The following is a 16,283-nucleotide window of genomic DNA, read 5'->3' on the forward strand; positions in this document are numbered from 1 at the left end:
CAATGTAAATTGTTCACTGTGAGCATCATAAATTCCATTTGTGTGATTTGGGTAAACTGACCCTTCACATTTCTGGGATGGGTTGTAATGAGCAGTGTAGCCTCTAAGCGGTGGCTATCATAACTTTAATTCTTGGAAAATAATAACATAACATGAAATAAGACAGAGCCGAGCAACACCTTCTTTCCAGGCATGATTTATTGAAAACACACCAAATTTATACTCTACAAACCAGTATTTTTCCATTATGTTTAACAAGCGTAATATTTGCCTCTGGGTATTAGTAAAATTAACATGATACATTCTGTCACTGTGGCATCGCTTCTGCTCGCTACGAAAGCATTAACAACTTTACTCCTCTAGGAAATCAAAACCCTTATTTGAACGACTATCTTTTTAAAAGGTTATAATACAATTTCATACAAGGCAGAAACCCACCAACAGTCTATACTACTTAGGGTTTGGGGGGGGGGTTAGGGAGGGAGTGCAGGATGAATGAATGAGTGAGTTGAGTGGAGGAAAAAGAGAGGGAGGATGACACAGGAGGTGAAGGGGGAGAGGTGAACAGACAGAATGAAGAGATGCCAGTTGAAAGGAAGGAATAAAGTTATATAAAACACACTTATCTTTATCTACCATGGAAAAGGTTAAGGCACATGATAGGTACAAACACATCTGCTACTGAGTAGTACAGTTACTTTATTTTGACGGTCTTGAATCAGTTATATCTACACAGGTAGGCTTGTTTGATTCGATGCATGTCCGTGTCCTGCATTTCTTTTACAGCACAGTTTGCTTGGCTCTTTCTTTTGTAAATGTAAAACACGCTGTACATCCACAAAACCAAAGCCCTCCCCACTTTTGAATGCATGTAAATACACCTCCAGATCCTTTGGTTGTGGTACTGCCACGTGCAGTCAGGAATAGACAGTCGTATGGGTCTTTGTTGCAAGGGTTCAGTATTGTCCAATGAAAGCACACACTTCTGAGGACACACAAAAGGGATTCTGGGTATTGTTTTTTTTTTTTTTTTTTAACTTCTGAAAATTAAAATTTATACAGTAAGTTTTTTGTTTGTTTGTGTAGTTTATTGATTTTTACCACAACATACATCTTTGTAAACACTGTAAAATATGCAAGCTTTATAAAGTCACATACGCCACAAAGAAAAAATCTGACTTCGATGCAGGCACATGCCATTCGCCTTGATGACGCATGAGTGATTACCGACTTGGATTGGATTCTCTTTCTGTCTCCCTGACAGACTGGGGCTGGAAAAGGAGAGCGGACACATTCTCACTGGGTTGAGTGTGCAGTCTCACCGAGCAAGAGAAAGTAGAAATATGATTCTGTATCTCTATCTGCTTTTCTTTATCTCGACTGCCCCTCTCCCTAAAGCGTTGTAAAAATATATACTATATGACCAAACATGATGTTTTTGTTTTGTACAGCATGATGCAATGCTATTATTTTTGCCTTGTACATCCACATCCACTCGTCCTCCCTGTACTCTCTTCTTGCACATGAATGAATTAGTTAATATCCAAATGACACCACAAAAACTGGCACTTGGAAAGAATAGAATATAAACATCTGTACAGTTTTTCTTCATGCTCACGAATGAATATTTCTCTTTAAAATGCACCCGGGGGAGGAGGAGGGTTCAGGGTTTGGCGGTAACTCGGTTCTGAATGCATCGAGAAGAAGAAAATGAAGGAACTCTTATTAACACTGCCGTCTCTGGTCTATCCCATCAAATCTCTGTCTGACCTTTGACCCCCTCCAGAGTGTCTGGTTTCGGAGATGCAGGGGCTGTCACACACCATGTAGGTAGTCATCACCTTTAGAAAGAACACTGCAGATCAACTTTTTTTGTTGTTGTGACAAATACAAAATATAAATAGGTGATCGTTGCGTAACTCGACAAAATTTGACACACATTTAAGTTACGTGGTTACTTCGTGTTTACAAACATGGTGATCCTTTATCAAATGAAATGTGCTTTCCAAACAATGTGATATTAATATACAACTAAGAAGTCGGTCATTTGTATTTCTTTTTTTCTCCTTCATTTTACCATTTTTTTTCCTTTTTGACCCCAATATACATCTATATAGCCCCCGCCCCCACACACACACACAAAAAAAAAGCTTTTAGATCTATCCTTTCAAGAGAACAATCTTACGCCTCTCTTTTCAAAAAAACACATCATTTATAAACAAAATGCCGTATATCCTCTTTAATACACATCATTGACAAAGAGCAACCAGCCAGGAAACTCGCCAAACTGCGTCGCTACACAACCTGAGTGGTTACCCTAGTAACCACAGCTCTGTGAGTGAGGGTCAACATGTTGACCACGATGAAACAGAAACAGTTGTTTCCATTTCAGCGTACTTTTTGCGATGCAGTGTGAACATAAACCGTTACTCCGTCTGATGTACAGACTATGTCACTTTCCCTTCTCCAGACCACAACTTGCAGACTCCTCACTTTAGTATCAATTACTTGTTTACCACTTCTGATTTCGAAACATCTCAGTGCATTTTTTCTCCCTAAATAAACACCAGTGAACCAAATATAAGTCTATGAGAGCAGACTGTTGAGTGTCCATGTTTATCCACTATGCTACAGCTCCTCCTGGGCTCGCTTTCTCTCTTTCTCTCTTTATCCTTTTTACTTTCTTGTGTCCATCCCACCAACCTGAAAACAAACGTTCCGTGACCCTCTAACACACCAGTCCATACCTGTTTCACATCAAAATACCAAAGCTTGAAAACAAACTGTAAGTAAAATTCTCTAAAACCCCACAAAGTTCAGGCATGAACTTCTTGCAGATGTGAAAACGGAAATGAAAAACATTCATTTCGCATTCCCACAGGTTTCCTTCCAACACGTTCCTTTTTCTATTACCTTCCTTCTCCTCACATCTGATCGCCCTCCATACGTCCTCCATTCCTTCACCAGCACCGGCCTCTGTCCGTTTCTGGTAACCGGTAGAGCTCAACAAGAGTCAACACTGTAAAAATTCACATGATGTCCAGTGGGAATGTAGATATGAGAAAGTAGCAGGAGTAGTCACTTTTTTATTCTTTTTTTTCATTTTTTTCTTCTTCTGAAAAGCAGGAGAATGTTGGCTGCTGCTGGGTAGTTGCTGCCGTGATCATTATTTTTTATTTATTTTTAAATCCTCTTTTCTGTACAAAGTCCAACTCCAAAGATGAGCTCCATGTCAAATGGCAGTGGTGATATGAGAGATCGTCCTCTAGCTGGGATGTCGTTCCTTTAAGCCTGGAGCGTGTGGACAAAAGAGACAAATATTTGAAAAAACACCCATGCTGTTTGAAATGACAATGAAGGAAGAGTTTCAGTCCAAAATGATACACTGTAAAAACCAGTGGTGGAAGAAGTATTCAGATCCTTTACTTAAGTAGAAGTACTAATACCACACTGTAGAAATACTCCGGTACAGTAAAAGTCCTGCATTGAAAATGTAAGTGCCTAAAATGTACTCACGTTTTAAAAACTAGAAACAGAAAAAGCAGTGAAAGCGTAAAAATTAACAACGCCAAAAAGCATCAAAAAGAGCGTTAAAAAAGCAAAATTTCATTAAAAGACCAAAACCAACATTAAGTTAGTCTGTCTCCCAAGACTTCCCTAGCCTGACTGTTGCACTCAGCTCCAGGATCCATTCATTCCTACTGAAGATGTAAATCTGTAACGCCGGCTTCACACTGGCTGCGTAGTGTGAGCGTGGCGTTTCTGTTGTGTGTCAGTTGCATGGCGGCTGCGTGGCGTTTTCTATGTCCTTACACACCAGAAGCGTGTCTGACGCGGCGCTGCTGCTGCTAGCCTTGTCTGTACACATGGATGTTTCCCATTGATAAAATGCACTCAAGCAGTAGTATACTTCATGTTAAACATAAATATATACTGATCTGATTACAGCAAAGACAACGTTGGCAGTATTGACGGCAAAATAGACTACAGAATATTTCATTCTGTATTGACAGGTGCAATATTTGATATGAATATCAATAATTATTTATTATTTTTTTTAAATTACATTTATATCTGCATTTATATCAAAACCTAGAGACTTTCAAACATCAACATGTCATTTATTAATATGTATTCAGGTCAAAATTACATATAAACATCTTTTCCTATTCTATTTTGTCTGGAAACACACAAAAATAGGCGTGGGTCCTATTTCTAGCATGCACGCGAGACGTGCGTGTCACACAGGCAGTGTGTAAGCTCTAACCTGTTGACATGGGAGCTGAAATAAAAAAGGACACACCACGCAGCTGACACGCTCACGCCACGCAGCCAGTGTGAAGCCGGCCTAAAGTTGAACTAATTAATATTTCATATTAACAATGAGAAAAATGACTGTTTAATGTGTTCGGGGTGGCTTGTAGTGACCCGACCCTGCAGTCCCCTCCAGGAGCATTTTAGCATCGACGACATCATTGTTTTGGTTTTTCTGGCCTGCAACTTTACCGTCTTGCCTCAGTCTTCCTGTTTTCAGCCAGCAGCTGTTTTATAGGCTCTGTAAACCCACTCTACGCTACCTACACAGCACCAAACAGCAAACAGAGACTTGGTGACTAGCTGGTGAACATAGTGGAGCATTTAGCAGCTAAAAGTACATAACCCCCCCAAAGAGTTAGTGGATATCAAACTGGAGCTAATAGGAGACTGAACCTTGGATTCACATTGGCCAGGTGGCCAGAAACTTCAAATGAAGTTTAATGTTGCTCTGTGTCTGCTGGATGTGCAAAAACAGCAACTTTCTAAAGCCGTGAACGTTTCTAAATGTGATGTTCAACCTTAGGCGATATACCATCATGTCATGTGTTGGTTTTACAGCTTGTTGCGCTGCCCATAAAAATTATTCATGCTGCTTTAAAGACAACTTAACCACAAGAACAGTTACTGAGGGTGCTGCAGCACCTCCACTAGCAGGTGGCTGACGTAGGCCATGGATGTATAATAAGAACTGGATACAGCGTTCAAGGTGGAGGCCCGTTCATTCCTTTGAGAGTTACTGAGTGACGCATGAAGCCATCATGGAGCCAAAATCGTGTTTAAAATTACCCAGATGATCGACACTGCTTCTGCACTATGGGGCCAATAGAGCAGGCGTATTAGAGACTGCCGAGCCGCCTACTTCCGGTTTAGCGCTCCACTAACTTGAATGGGGATTCGATTTATTCACCAAGCGACTCTTTTAGACTTTCCAGATGTTATCAGACAAAATGGATCAAACTCTGATTGAGAAACGAGTTATTTCATGGGGGTTGTGACGCTCTCTTTCACCATGTAGGCCTATAGGAAAACATATTGTTTCTTTCTTTTTTGGGCATGACATGATGGGCCAGGAGTTGTAATTCCACTGTTTGGCCAATATGTTTAATTTGCTTCAACGCCCGGCGTACTTCCTGTGGGCCTGAGGTAGCTATACTTGGTATTTGTATTGATGATTTTTTTTGTGTGTGTGTTTAATAGCACACCTCTTTACATCATTTACCATCATCCACAATATCTCAAATGTTACTCAAACATAAACAGTGTATTTGTTGGGTTCTATTTTCAGCTGTGGATTAACACACATTATGCGTGCCTGTAAGTAGACCTCTATGGAACAGAGAAATAAGATATGTCAGGCTTTGGCATCACAGACAATACTTATTAGTAGGATCAATTCATTGTTGGTTTTGGTCTTTTCGTGGGATTTGTTGACAATAATAATAAAAAAAGCATATCACCAGCCTTTTCCTTAAACATTTCATATTAAAATGTATTCTTTTTAGAGCAGGAACCCCATTTTGTCATTAATGGATGTGAATTTAGAGTGAAACTCTCCAGTTGTGCTTTCATGACAGACAGCAAGACAATCAGTTGGCATTATCACAGTACTTGACAAATTACATCACCATCAACAAAGGCTTCAAACATGTCAGTCCAGATGGCAAATGGAGGCAAGAGACAGCAAAACAGATGCTTAATGTGCTGGATGAAATCCTGCATGTGCTCAACGAAGTGAAAATGACTTACCTGATGGTTCATTCTTAAGATTGTGTTTATATCGTAATGAAATTAAAATGAGTACCACAAATCATACCACTGTATCTCTAAAGAGGTGCTGTGATGTATTTGCTATGATAATGCAATGGATGGAGGTGATGGCCACTGACAAAGAGGACTGAGATAAGGAGATGAGGAGGAGGAGGAGGAGGAAGACAGTGACAAGAGGCGCCTGGCACAGGAAAGGAGCACAGCGGTGAGGAGGAGAGAAGTGCTGCTGAGAGAGGAATGACGACTACTGATGATCACCCAGATCAGACTGCAGCTTTGCAAAAGTCATTTAGTGAGACGTTAAATAGTAGATCGGTTTGGGAATCACTCACTCTTGCACCGTAAATAAAACATGTACAAGGCAAATTCCACATAAGTGTACTTATTGTGGCAATAAAACCTTTTCTGATTCTGATCATTTAGATATTCTTACCTTGTGACTCGTGTAACAAATTGTTGCCTTAAGGTGGATTTATGGTTGTACGGAGGCTCTATGCAGGGCCTACGCCGTAGCCTACATAAGTGGCCTACACCGTTGTGAGGATTTATACTTGTGCGTTGGTGTGTCTCTTTAAAAGGAACACGCCAACTTATTGGGACTTTGTCTTATTCCCTGTATCCCCCAGAGTTAGATAAGTCCATACATACCCTTCTCATCTCCGTGCGTGTCGTAACTCTGTCTGATGCCCCCACCACTAGCCTAGTTTAGCCCAGATCCTGGAGGTAACCGGCTCCATCTAGCCTACTGCTCCCAATAAGTGACAAAATAACGCCAACATGTTCCTATTTACATGTTGTGATTTGTATAGTCACAGCGTGTACAAATAACGACACATGAGACACAGCCATCTTCTAACCGTATACAAACTGGGAACTATATTCTCAGAAGGTGAAGCACTGCTACTTGGGCGGAGTGATTATTACTCCAACTCTGAGTCAACTCCAGGCGAACTCTCTGCTCCTCACCACGGGGCTTCTCAGGTACTGCTAGCAAATCACTCCGCCCAAGTAGCAGAAGTAGCAGTGCTTCGCCTTCTGAGAATATAGTTCCCAGTATGTATATGGTACTTTAAGAGAATAGCAGAGGGGGTACGTGTGTACGGGGTATGTGTGGGGAGCCGGTGGTAGAGCGAGAGAGAGAGTGACACGGTTTAGCTTTGGAGTGAGTAGTGACTCTAGAGTCATAGTGAGAGAAACAAAGTGTCTCCTCTGTTCTTTCTGACCACGGTGGGACATCTGGAGCAGGAAAAGTTAACCCTCTCCTTGATTTCATGTTGTTTATGGAGAAGGAGAACCAGGAAATGAGTCGGGGGAAATACAACGCTACCAAGCCACGCAGAGCGGACCAATCCCAGTTGTTGCGGTCTGCGTCGCGTAGTTACATTTCTGGGGAGCTGCAGGTCAGACTACGGCGTAGGGTCCGTATCTACACGTACCTACGGCGTAGATTCAATGCAGAACCATAAATCAGGCTTCACAGCTACGGTGCATTAACATGAAAAACATGGAAAGAAATAAGAATTTCAGCTGCTCTTGGATGCAGGAGGAGGATTTTCGTGGTTTTGGCTGTAGCTCCATTTACTGAAACTGATTTAAACGTTCTGCTGAAATACATTTGATTCTCTCTACTAAAAAAAACACAGTTTTGCAAATCTCTCAACCACAAAGAGAAGATGAATCTTTCTTTCTCTAATTTACATGGAAATATGATCATCTCGTTTACATAAGAAGCCACTTAGCAACCATTTATACCATGAATGTTAACACAAAAATATTGGAGTCAACTACTTCAAAACTCAAAATGTATGTAAACACAGTTGATGTGAGCTCACCCTTCATTACATCTCTGCCTTGGACATACTACGTGCGAGTCGGCTTCCATCATCAACTCATCAGCCTACATGAATTATTTATCTAAAGTTATCTTTGAATCGAATTATAGACAGAGAAGAGAGAAGCTTTTCATTAAGGGATAACTGAGTCCCTGGAGAGGAATGATTCCCCCTCATCACTTGCCACCAATTTGAGCAGAGGCTGTCGGGGGAAGCGGCGAGTGAAGCTAGGTGTACATTTCAATCAGGAAGGTAATCAAGCTAATGCTAGCTCCATGAGTTGGTTAAAAAACGCGGATAAGGAAAATGTAAGACATAATTGTTACTTAATTCTAATATAATCCTGATTGGCTGCTTAGCTTACAGACTTTTTAGTATTTTTAAATGGTTATTATATATTATGTTACAAGCTTTTAGGATGAGGTCTAACCAATATGTTTGGCAAACTTGATGCTACGAGTTTGGCTGGGGTTGCTGGGATACAATAAAGAGCAGGACAGAGGTGCAAATGTTACCCTAAACACTGACAGCACCCATAGGGGCCAGCTTCCACACATCGGGGAAATAAACCTGACCCAAGCCAAGTCGGGAACTGAGCCTTTTTAAACTGGAACCCCACAAACTAGTTAGTTAATGCTGCGCTCCTTGGCTTTGGAAGTAACACTCTTGCAGCTTACACACAACTGGTTTTAGAAAAGCAAGAAAAAAAGACACCACACTACAAGCTCTTTGAACGCTGAGGGTCCATCCACATGGAAACCCTTTTGGTGTAAACGCACGTTTTGCATCATTTTGGCCGATCGTCCAAACGAATCCTGTAAACGCAATGCCTGAAGACGCACTTTTTTGAAACCTGGTCCCTGGGTGAAAAAATTCGAAAATGCCGCCCTTGCGTCTTCGTTTGGACAATACTTGCGTATCGATGATGTCATCGCCGCACCCCTCGACCTCTAGCCTTCGACCTCTTATCCCGCGACGACGTCTCATAACAACAACAATGGCGGACTACTACTACGTGTTCCTGCTGGAGAAGATATTGACCCTATAAGGGTTAGTAGGGCAAAATATTATGCTTCTGTCTGTATACAGCGTGCAAGCTTTATGTGCATGCTCCGCCTCTTCTTCTCCGTTTTTGGTGAATTTCTGTAGCAGAAACAGCGCCACCTATAGTCCTGGACTATGAAGTAGCGTGTTGAGTCATTTACAAACGGATCCGTTTGGACGCAAATATTCTTGAAACGATGCCAGGAAAGATCGTTTTGGTACATGTGGACGTGGCCTGAGTGTCACTCTTACTACAGCCCCATACAAACTGCTTCAACATGTGGAGAAATCTAAAGCTTGACAGGCCTTCTGTGCCTAGTTCAGGTAGCTACCGTTATGACTAATGATCGCTGTTCGGGGAGGGGAGCATGAGTAATTAAAACACAATGTATCCTACATAAAATCGAACATTTTTAAACCTTAAAATGTTTTCCAATTGAACTGCAAGTAAATGTCCATGGAAAGAACAAGCCGACTGCTCTGGGTGCAGGGTGACAGCAGGTCTACGTGATACAGTGTGAGGTTGAAAGGAACACAGGCGGAAACAGGATGAACACACAAGGAATGAAAAGGATGCTACAATCCAACCCAATAAAAGGTGAAGGTTAGTTATTTTTGGTGTGATTTAAATTCTCTTCAGACCTACCATGCATGCATTTAGACCCAGGAGTCAACAGGCTGGGGCTTAACATCACAAGCGTCCACCAGACTGACCGCAGGCCTGTTACTCCTGATATAGTGTTTCCTATTTGTGTCATTCTGTGGCCACAGGAGGACGGGTTAGAAACAAACAAAAAAACACAGCAAAAACAAAAAGAGGTCAATACATTTCACGAATACACTCTCACACACTCACATACACACGCATCCAGGATCAGAGAAGCCAGCGTTAGTTCCCTGCCTTCAGGATAGCTTGGAAAGAAGTCAGAGTGATTTCAAAACATGCAAATCAAAGAGGGAGAGAGCCGTTTCAACAGCCAAGTTGCATTCAAAGTGGGTAGAACACCTCTGGGAAGTACAGAAGGCAGACTCAGAACAGAGCTTTGGAGTTATGCTAGAAGGCCCGTACACTCTGAAGACAAACACGACTGTTTACTGCGATTACTCCTGTCTGCGGCTTCTGAGCTGCTTCAAGTTTCTGCCCTTTCAAGATGTGATGGTACAACTTCAGCTCTTACTGGTTTAGCAGTTAAACTAAATACGATGTAGAGTAGGTGTCAACCAAAATTGATTTTTGAAGCCTAAGATCACTGTTGAGTACTGACACAGCCAATAGCTGCAATACTGTACTTTGCTGCTACGTTAGCTGCTTTATTCTATCTTTAAACTGGATAAAATGTGCACTTGTTTAAAAATGTTTACTTTTTTACTCAACACAAACAGCTCCACTGACATAATGTCAATGGAGAAAAGACAGCAGTTAACAATAAAAATCAATACTGAAAATAAAAACTGTAAGAGCAACTTAACACCAGACCAGATTCTGGTTTGTGCAGACCTCCAGTGGTTTAACTTCTCAACTCGATGCAGTGATGCAGAGTAGGGCTGGGCAATATATCGACATTATATCGATATCGTGATAACAGACTAGATATTGTCTTATATTTTGGATATCGTCATATCGGGATATGACATAAGTGTTGTCTTTTCCTGGTTTTAAAGGCTGCATTCCAGTAAAGTGATATACTTTTCTGAACTTACCAGACTGTTCTAGCTCTTCTATTATTTGCCTTTTCCCCACTTAGACATTATGTCCACATTACTGATGATTATTTATCTAAAATCTAAGTGTGAAGATATTTTGTTAAAGCACCAATTGTCAACCCTAGAATATTGCCGCAATATCAATATCGAGGTATTTGGTCAAGAATATCTTGATATCTGATTTTCTCCATATCGCCCAACCCTAATGCAGAGGTGTACTCCAGTCGGTGCACCGTGACATCACTGTTGGGGGGGCGGGGGGGGGGGGGTTGCAGCTGCCATAGAGCACACTTCTGCCAAGCCAAAGATCAGCCCAGAGAGGGCAGTTGCTTTTCTGCCTGGTGTTAAGTTCCCCTTTAAAGGAACACGCCGACTTATTGAGACTTTGTCTTATTCACCGTAACCTCCAGAGTTAGATAAGTCCATACATACCCTTCTCATCTCCGTGCGTCTCGTAACTCTGTCTGACGCACCCACCGCTAGCCTAGTTAGCACAGATCCTGGAGGTAACCGGCTCCAACTAGCCTACTGCTCTCAATAGGTGACTAAATAACACCAACATTTTCATTTACAACCCAGAAAAATGGCTAAGTAAGAGTAAGATCTATTTTCTGATTATCAGCTACCATGTCACTTGATTTGACTGTTAAAACATAATCTAGAGAACTGTGGCTCATACAATAAACTGCCATTGTGACAACAGTATAATTCTATTATTAGTTTACAGTGGGTGGAACATGTTGCCACACTGATGACTTTCAGGAAGGATAGGCATCCTATCTATGTATTAGCCACAACAGAAGGAAAGACACGACACCTGAAGACCCAGCTTTGGACTTTTAAGTAAGTCTATGTAACGTTTGATAAATAGCAGTGTTCCTCTTACACCACACATCAATACATCACACCGTTGCTCAATTCAGTATACTCTTTTTTTCTTTGCTGTTACATCTTTACTTGGTCTGGTATGGCCAGTAGCTAGTAGCTACTGTTAGCTAACATGAGCAAACCTGAGGTAGATGTTGCCTAGTAACTAACACTATGTTTTACTTTCGTTACACTACATTTTAGCATTTGCTGTTAGCCCATAATTGGACACTGTTCGGCAAAAGTTACATAGGCTCACTTTAAAAGGTACTGAATTTTTCTGTATGAATTTAAATCAAAGCGGTTACACTGTTATTTTAATAAACTATCATAAACTAGACCCAATTTCTAAGAACACATGAACATCTACTTACCAATGGCAAACTAACAATTCAGATTTTTTTTAAAACCACACACCAAACCCCACAGAGTTCTATTAACTGCGCTCCAGACAAAGTTTCCACCCAGACTTTGCCTCGGAAAGATTTGTGAGAAGTAGTTGGAACCTGCATGGAGAGAGCTAAACTGGCCTTAAAGGACTCTTTGTTGCAATTATTTTACAATCCCCAAGGGGAGATCCTTTTCATCAAGCACTAAAGTAGATCAAAAATAAAAAGAAAGTGACAGAAAGTGCTTGAGAGCCCTCTGACATCCTCTGAGGCCATTATCCTGTGACTCCTCTTTGAGGCTGGATGGATAGCCAATCAGCTCAACAAGAAACAAACTTTGGCAGTGTGAAAAAATGGCTGTATAATCAAAAGACGACCACTTGATAATGCGGCAGTCTGTTCATTGCCAAGGCAAAGGGTCGCATCCGCGAGGAGCGCTTGTTGGCGGCTCTTTTAATCAGTTTCAGATTAATTACTTTACAGATGCCAAAAGCGTACACTCAATTAACTGGTGGCTCTCAGATCTGAGGCTGTCCGCGGTGCTGAGCTGCGGCGGGCGACGTTAACAGAGAGTGACAACTTCCAGGCTCTTTAAAGAATCAATAGGATTAAGAGCCTCTAATGAGGACCACCACAGAAAACATGACGAGAGAGAGAGAGAGAGAGAGAGAGAGAGAGAGAGAGAGAGAGAGAGAGAGAGAGAGAGAGAGAGAGAAGGACACAGAGGGAGAGGACATGTGATAACGTTTCAATGAGACATCATTGTTTCATCCTCTGTCCCCCAGGAGTCCAGAAGAGCTCTGCATGTACCTTTAATGGCTCCCGGTCTGTCTGGTCCACTGAGCTGTCCACTGTCTTGTATTTGCAGTCCTTGTCTTTCTGGTCAATGGTGGAGTAACCATCTAATGAGGTCAGAGAACAACGGTCAGTTAATTCCTGTCCATCCTTGATTGAAAAAAACAAAACAAAAACGGTGACAGATAGTTTTCAGGGGTCTTCAACATTTTTTAGGCCAAGGACCCCTTAGCTGAAAGAGAGACGGAGCAGGGACCCCCTTCTACATATTGTAGAAAATTGAGTTGCAAAGTTAACTGTATAACTGTATAACGTGTAGGGCGACCTAAAGCCTTTACACATGCCTTTGTATGGTGCCAACAATACTAAGGTATTGAATTAATAATTATTGACGTATTCGTATTTATACATCATGTTTTAATGTTAAACATACTGTACATGTAGCACATTAAGCTAAACTGTATCTGTGGAAGGCTACCTTACCTACAGTACCTCACTTGTTTAAACTCATTTTTGTCTCATGTTTGTAACTTTGGGTTTTTTATCATGTGAAACACTGTGACTTTGTCTGTAAAAGGTGCTATATCAAATAAACATATTATTATTATTATTATTATTATTATTACAGGCCAGTAAGCCTGTCATCAATGTTGTGTAAATTTGATAAACAAATAGTCAGATTTATCTTTGCTAATAATATGTTGGACTCGTGTTGATATATTTTAACTTTTTTATTTTTTATTTTTTTTAAATGAGTAAACAATAACTTGGACCTGCTGTTGTTTATTGTGTTGTTTTAACGGTCTTTGGTGTTTTTTGCCCACAACGTCTCCTCCCAGGCAGCACGGCAATGGTTATGTTTAGGGATAAGGTTAGGGTTAGCTGCCTGGAAGGCGCTGTTGGAGGCAAAAAACACCATCAAGCTGTTTTAACCTGTGTGGAGTGACTGACTGAAAGGTTTCTCTGCACTGGAACACGTACACGAGTCTGAGTGTCTGAGAGTAGACTAAACAGCACATTCTTAGCTTGTGCTCGTCTTAACTTTCTGGCACTCCAGTTACTTACCACCACAGTATGTAAGTTTTAAACAAACTAGGTGAAGTATCTGCGAGTGGCATTTGACCCTGTCCATCTTTAAACATGCACTCTCACATATTCCAGCTCAGGGCAAGTATTTACCAAGCGTCTCAAGAGTAGGAACTAAGCCCCAACTGGTTAAAACTTCTCAGAGTGACGCATACTGTCATTTTATCATATTTTTAGGATTAGGAGTCCAGGAATTTTATCAACATTTGTAACCTTGAAAATCACTCCTATCATAGCAAAGATTTTAGAGAGCTCCACAGATTTCCTAAACTGCTAGAAGTTGCCAAAAGATGGCATTTAGAGACAGACACGCACATTTTGTGGGAGGAGAGACATTTACTAAGGACAATGGGATTCTTTAGATATGCCGTTGGGCCAAATATTGGTTCATTTTTTGACTGACCTTGTGTGAGATTCAAAAGAAAGCACGTGCCTTCTCCAGAATAACTGTGGACATTGCAACCACACAATGATGGAAAAATGTAGCTTTACAACAGTAAAGAACTGGGTCTGTTACAACCAACAGTTGTACAGCTCCTCAGATAATGTCATTTCTCCACCACTCAGCCTGACGTGCATCCATTCAAAACATGGGATCATTTCAAGTCAAGTCAACTTTATTGTCAATTCTGATATGTGCCAGACATACAGAGCAATTGGAAATAGGTTTCTCTGCGACCCACGGTGCAATGTATCTATTGATTCATTAATTTATTCATATTGGTGTTGGCATTACACTGTTATTACACTGTACAGATCTATACACATAAAGCCTAACCATACAATTACAATTTTCTGCATTTCCAATTTTACTGTCAGGAAACTGTCATCACAAATTCTACTGAACAGCTCTGAATGTTGTAAAAGAGTGACGTCACATTCTCTCCTGGGAGTCTCTCTCCTTGTTTAAAGAGAATGTAGGAAGCCTCCTACGAGCCCTATTATACAGTAGGAATATTTTTTGTCCTACTTCAACTCTCAGCACAATTACAAGGAGGGATTCTTAGAAGCTTGAGAAATATGGGCCCAGAGGATTGTAGGAAAACCAGCATGATCTATATACCCTCAGAGGGTGTCTTTGGGTAAGAGGGTGAAAAAAGTTCCTAAAAAAAGTGACTTTAAAAACTCAAAATCTCTTATTCTATCTATTACCCCCCAAGAGTCACACAACTCTTAAAGGGTAATTTCATTATTTTTCAACCTGGATCCCATTTCCCCATGCATTTTGTTTCACTGATGTGAACAAAAATCTTTTTTTTGGTCCAGTGTCGAGCGAGATGGCAGTGACCGGCCGGTGCCAACCGAGCGAACGTCTCTCGGAACGCCTTTTACTCGACTCAAGTTCCACACCACACCGCTGTCTTCGGGCAACAAGTCTCCTCGTGAGATCGATAATGTTGTCAGACACTTTTTGATAACAATCTGAGCCTGTCAGTGGCAATAACAATCCTTTTTAGTGGACAAAAATGGATGGTGCACAATTGCCCCATCAGGTTACATTGCAGCTCGGTTCGAGCCGGCCCGTCACTGCGTTATCGCTTAATACTGGACCAATTTCAAAGATTTTTGTTCACATCAGTCTAATAGACACAAATGCATGGGGAAATAGGGTCCAGGACCAGGTTGGAAAAAAACCCAGAAATTACCCTTTAAGAGGTAAGAAAAGAAAGACTATCAGAGTTGCAATTCTATATTTTGAGCAACAGCAGGATTATTTACTTTGAAAGAAGCACAGCGAAAGGAGCTCTGCCCTATGAGATATTAAGAGATATTTTTATTGAAGTGGAGAACCGCCCACATCTTTTGGTGTTGAGCTGCTCGTGAAGGCCCAGCTTTGTACAAACATCTTGTCAAGAGAGGGGTCGTGCATCCAGCATCAAGGAGCGTCACGTCTGCAGTCGTCAGAGCGAGATCAGAGTGTTCAGCGCTTTTGCATTTTTTCAGATAAAAAAATAACATCTTGGCAACGGTTAGAGAACTAATGGAAGATATGTGGAATCAAATAGACTGTTGGACACTGGACAGAGATTAGAGGAGAGCTAGCTCTTCTTTGGCTAAGGACGATCATGCAGTCTGGCTCTTACCTGGACCCAGCTCATCCATAGGTATCATATCACCACTGCCACATTTCCTGGGTCCTGAAAAAGCATTCATATGCCATTTGTACAAAAAGTGGCGCACACACAAACTGAGTCATTGAGCCAAAAAACGCTGCTGCTTTTCAGGGTAATGGTTCTCGGCCAGTGATTGAATAATGCAAACTGAGAGTGGGCGGGCGTGACCGCCGCGTTTCATGTGCATGTATGGATGCAAAGGGGAAAAAATGGGGGGCACAAGGCCAAGAATCAGGACATTTAAACTGCTGCAATGCTATTGACTCCTCTGTCAAAGAGATGTTTGTTGTTGGGCCAAAGAAACTGCACAAGACCCCCACCCTCCCCCACATATACTGCTGCTGTTATAGAAAACCTCTATCCCAGGT

The 16,283-nt window shown here is 41.4% G+C and overlaps 1 protein-coding gene across 24 annotated transcripts in view; it reads right to left on the reverse strand.

Annotated features, from left to right (window-relative positions):
* Positions 1-180: 180 nt before the first annotated feature.
* The window catches only part of arvcfb (ARVCF delta catenin family member b), a 269,067-nt gene continuing 252,964 nt past the window's right edge, over positions 181-16,283 (reverse strand). For 20 of the 24 annotated variants that reach the window (XM_035995480.1, XM_031300551.2, XM_035995477.1 and 17 more), the window contains 4 exons: positions 15,886-15,939; positions 12,731-12,822; positions 9,607-9,719; positions 181-3,291 (listed from right to left, as the gene is read on the reverse strand). In XM_035995480.1, coding sequence (XP_035851373.1) covers positions 9,618-9,719; positions 12,731-12,822; positions 15,886-15,939 — 248 coding nt within the window. In that variant the 3' untranslated portion in view covers positions 181-3,291; positions 9,607-9,617. The remainder of the gene's footprint in view (positions 3,292-9,606; positions 9,720-12,730; positions 12,823-15,885; positions 15,940-16,283) is intronic. The other 4 variants (XM_031300555.2, XM_031300556.2, XM_031300557.2 and 1 more) reach the window with 3 other exon arrangements.

This window comes from Sander lucioperca, chromosome 2 (genome assembly GCF_008315115.2).
Source record: "Sander lucioperca isolate FBNREF2018 chromosome 2, SLUC_FBN_1.2, whole genome shotgun sequence".
NCBI classification, from domain to species: domain Eukaryota; kingdom Metazoa; phylum Chordata; class Actinopteri; order Perciformes; family Percidae; genus Sander; species Sander lucioperca.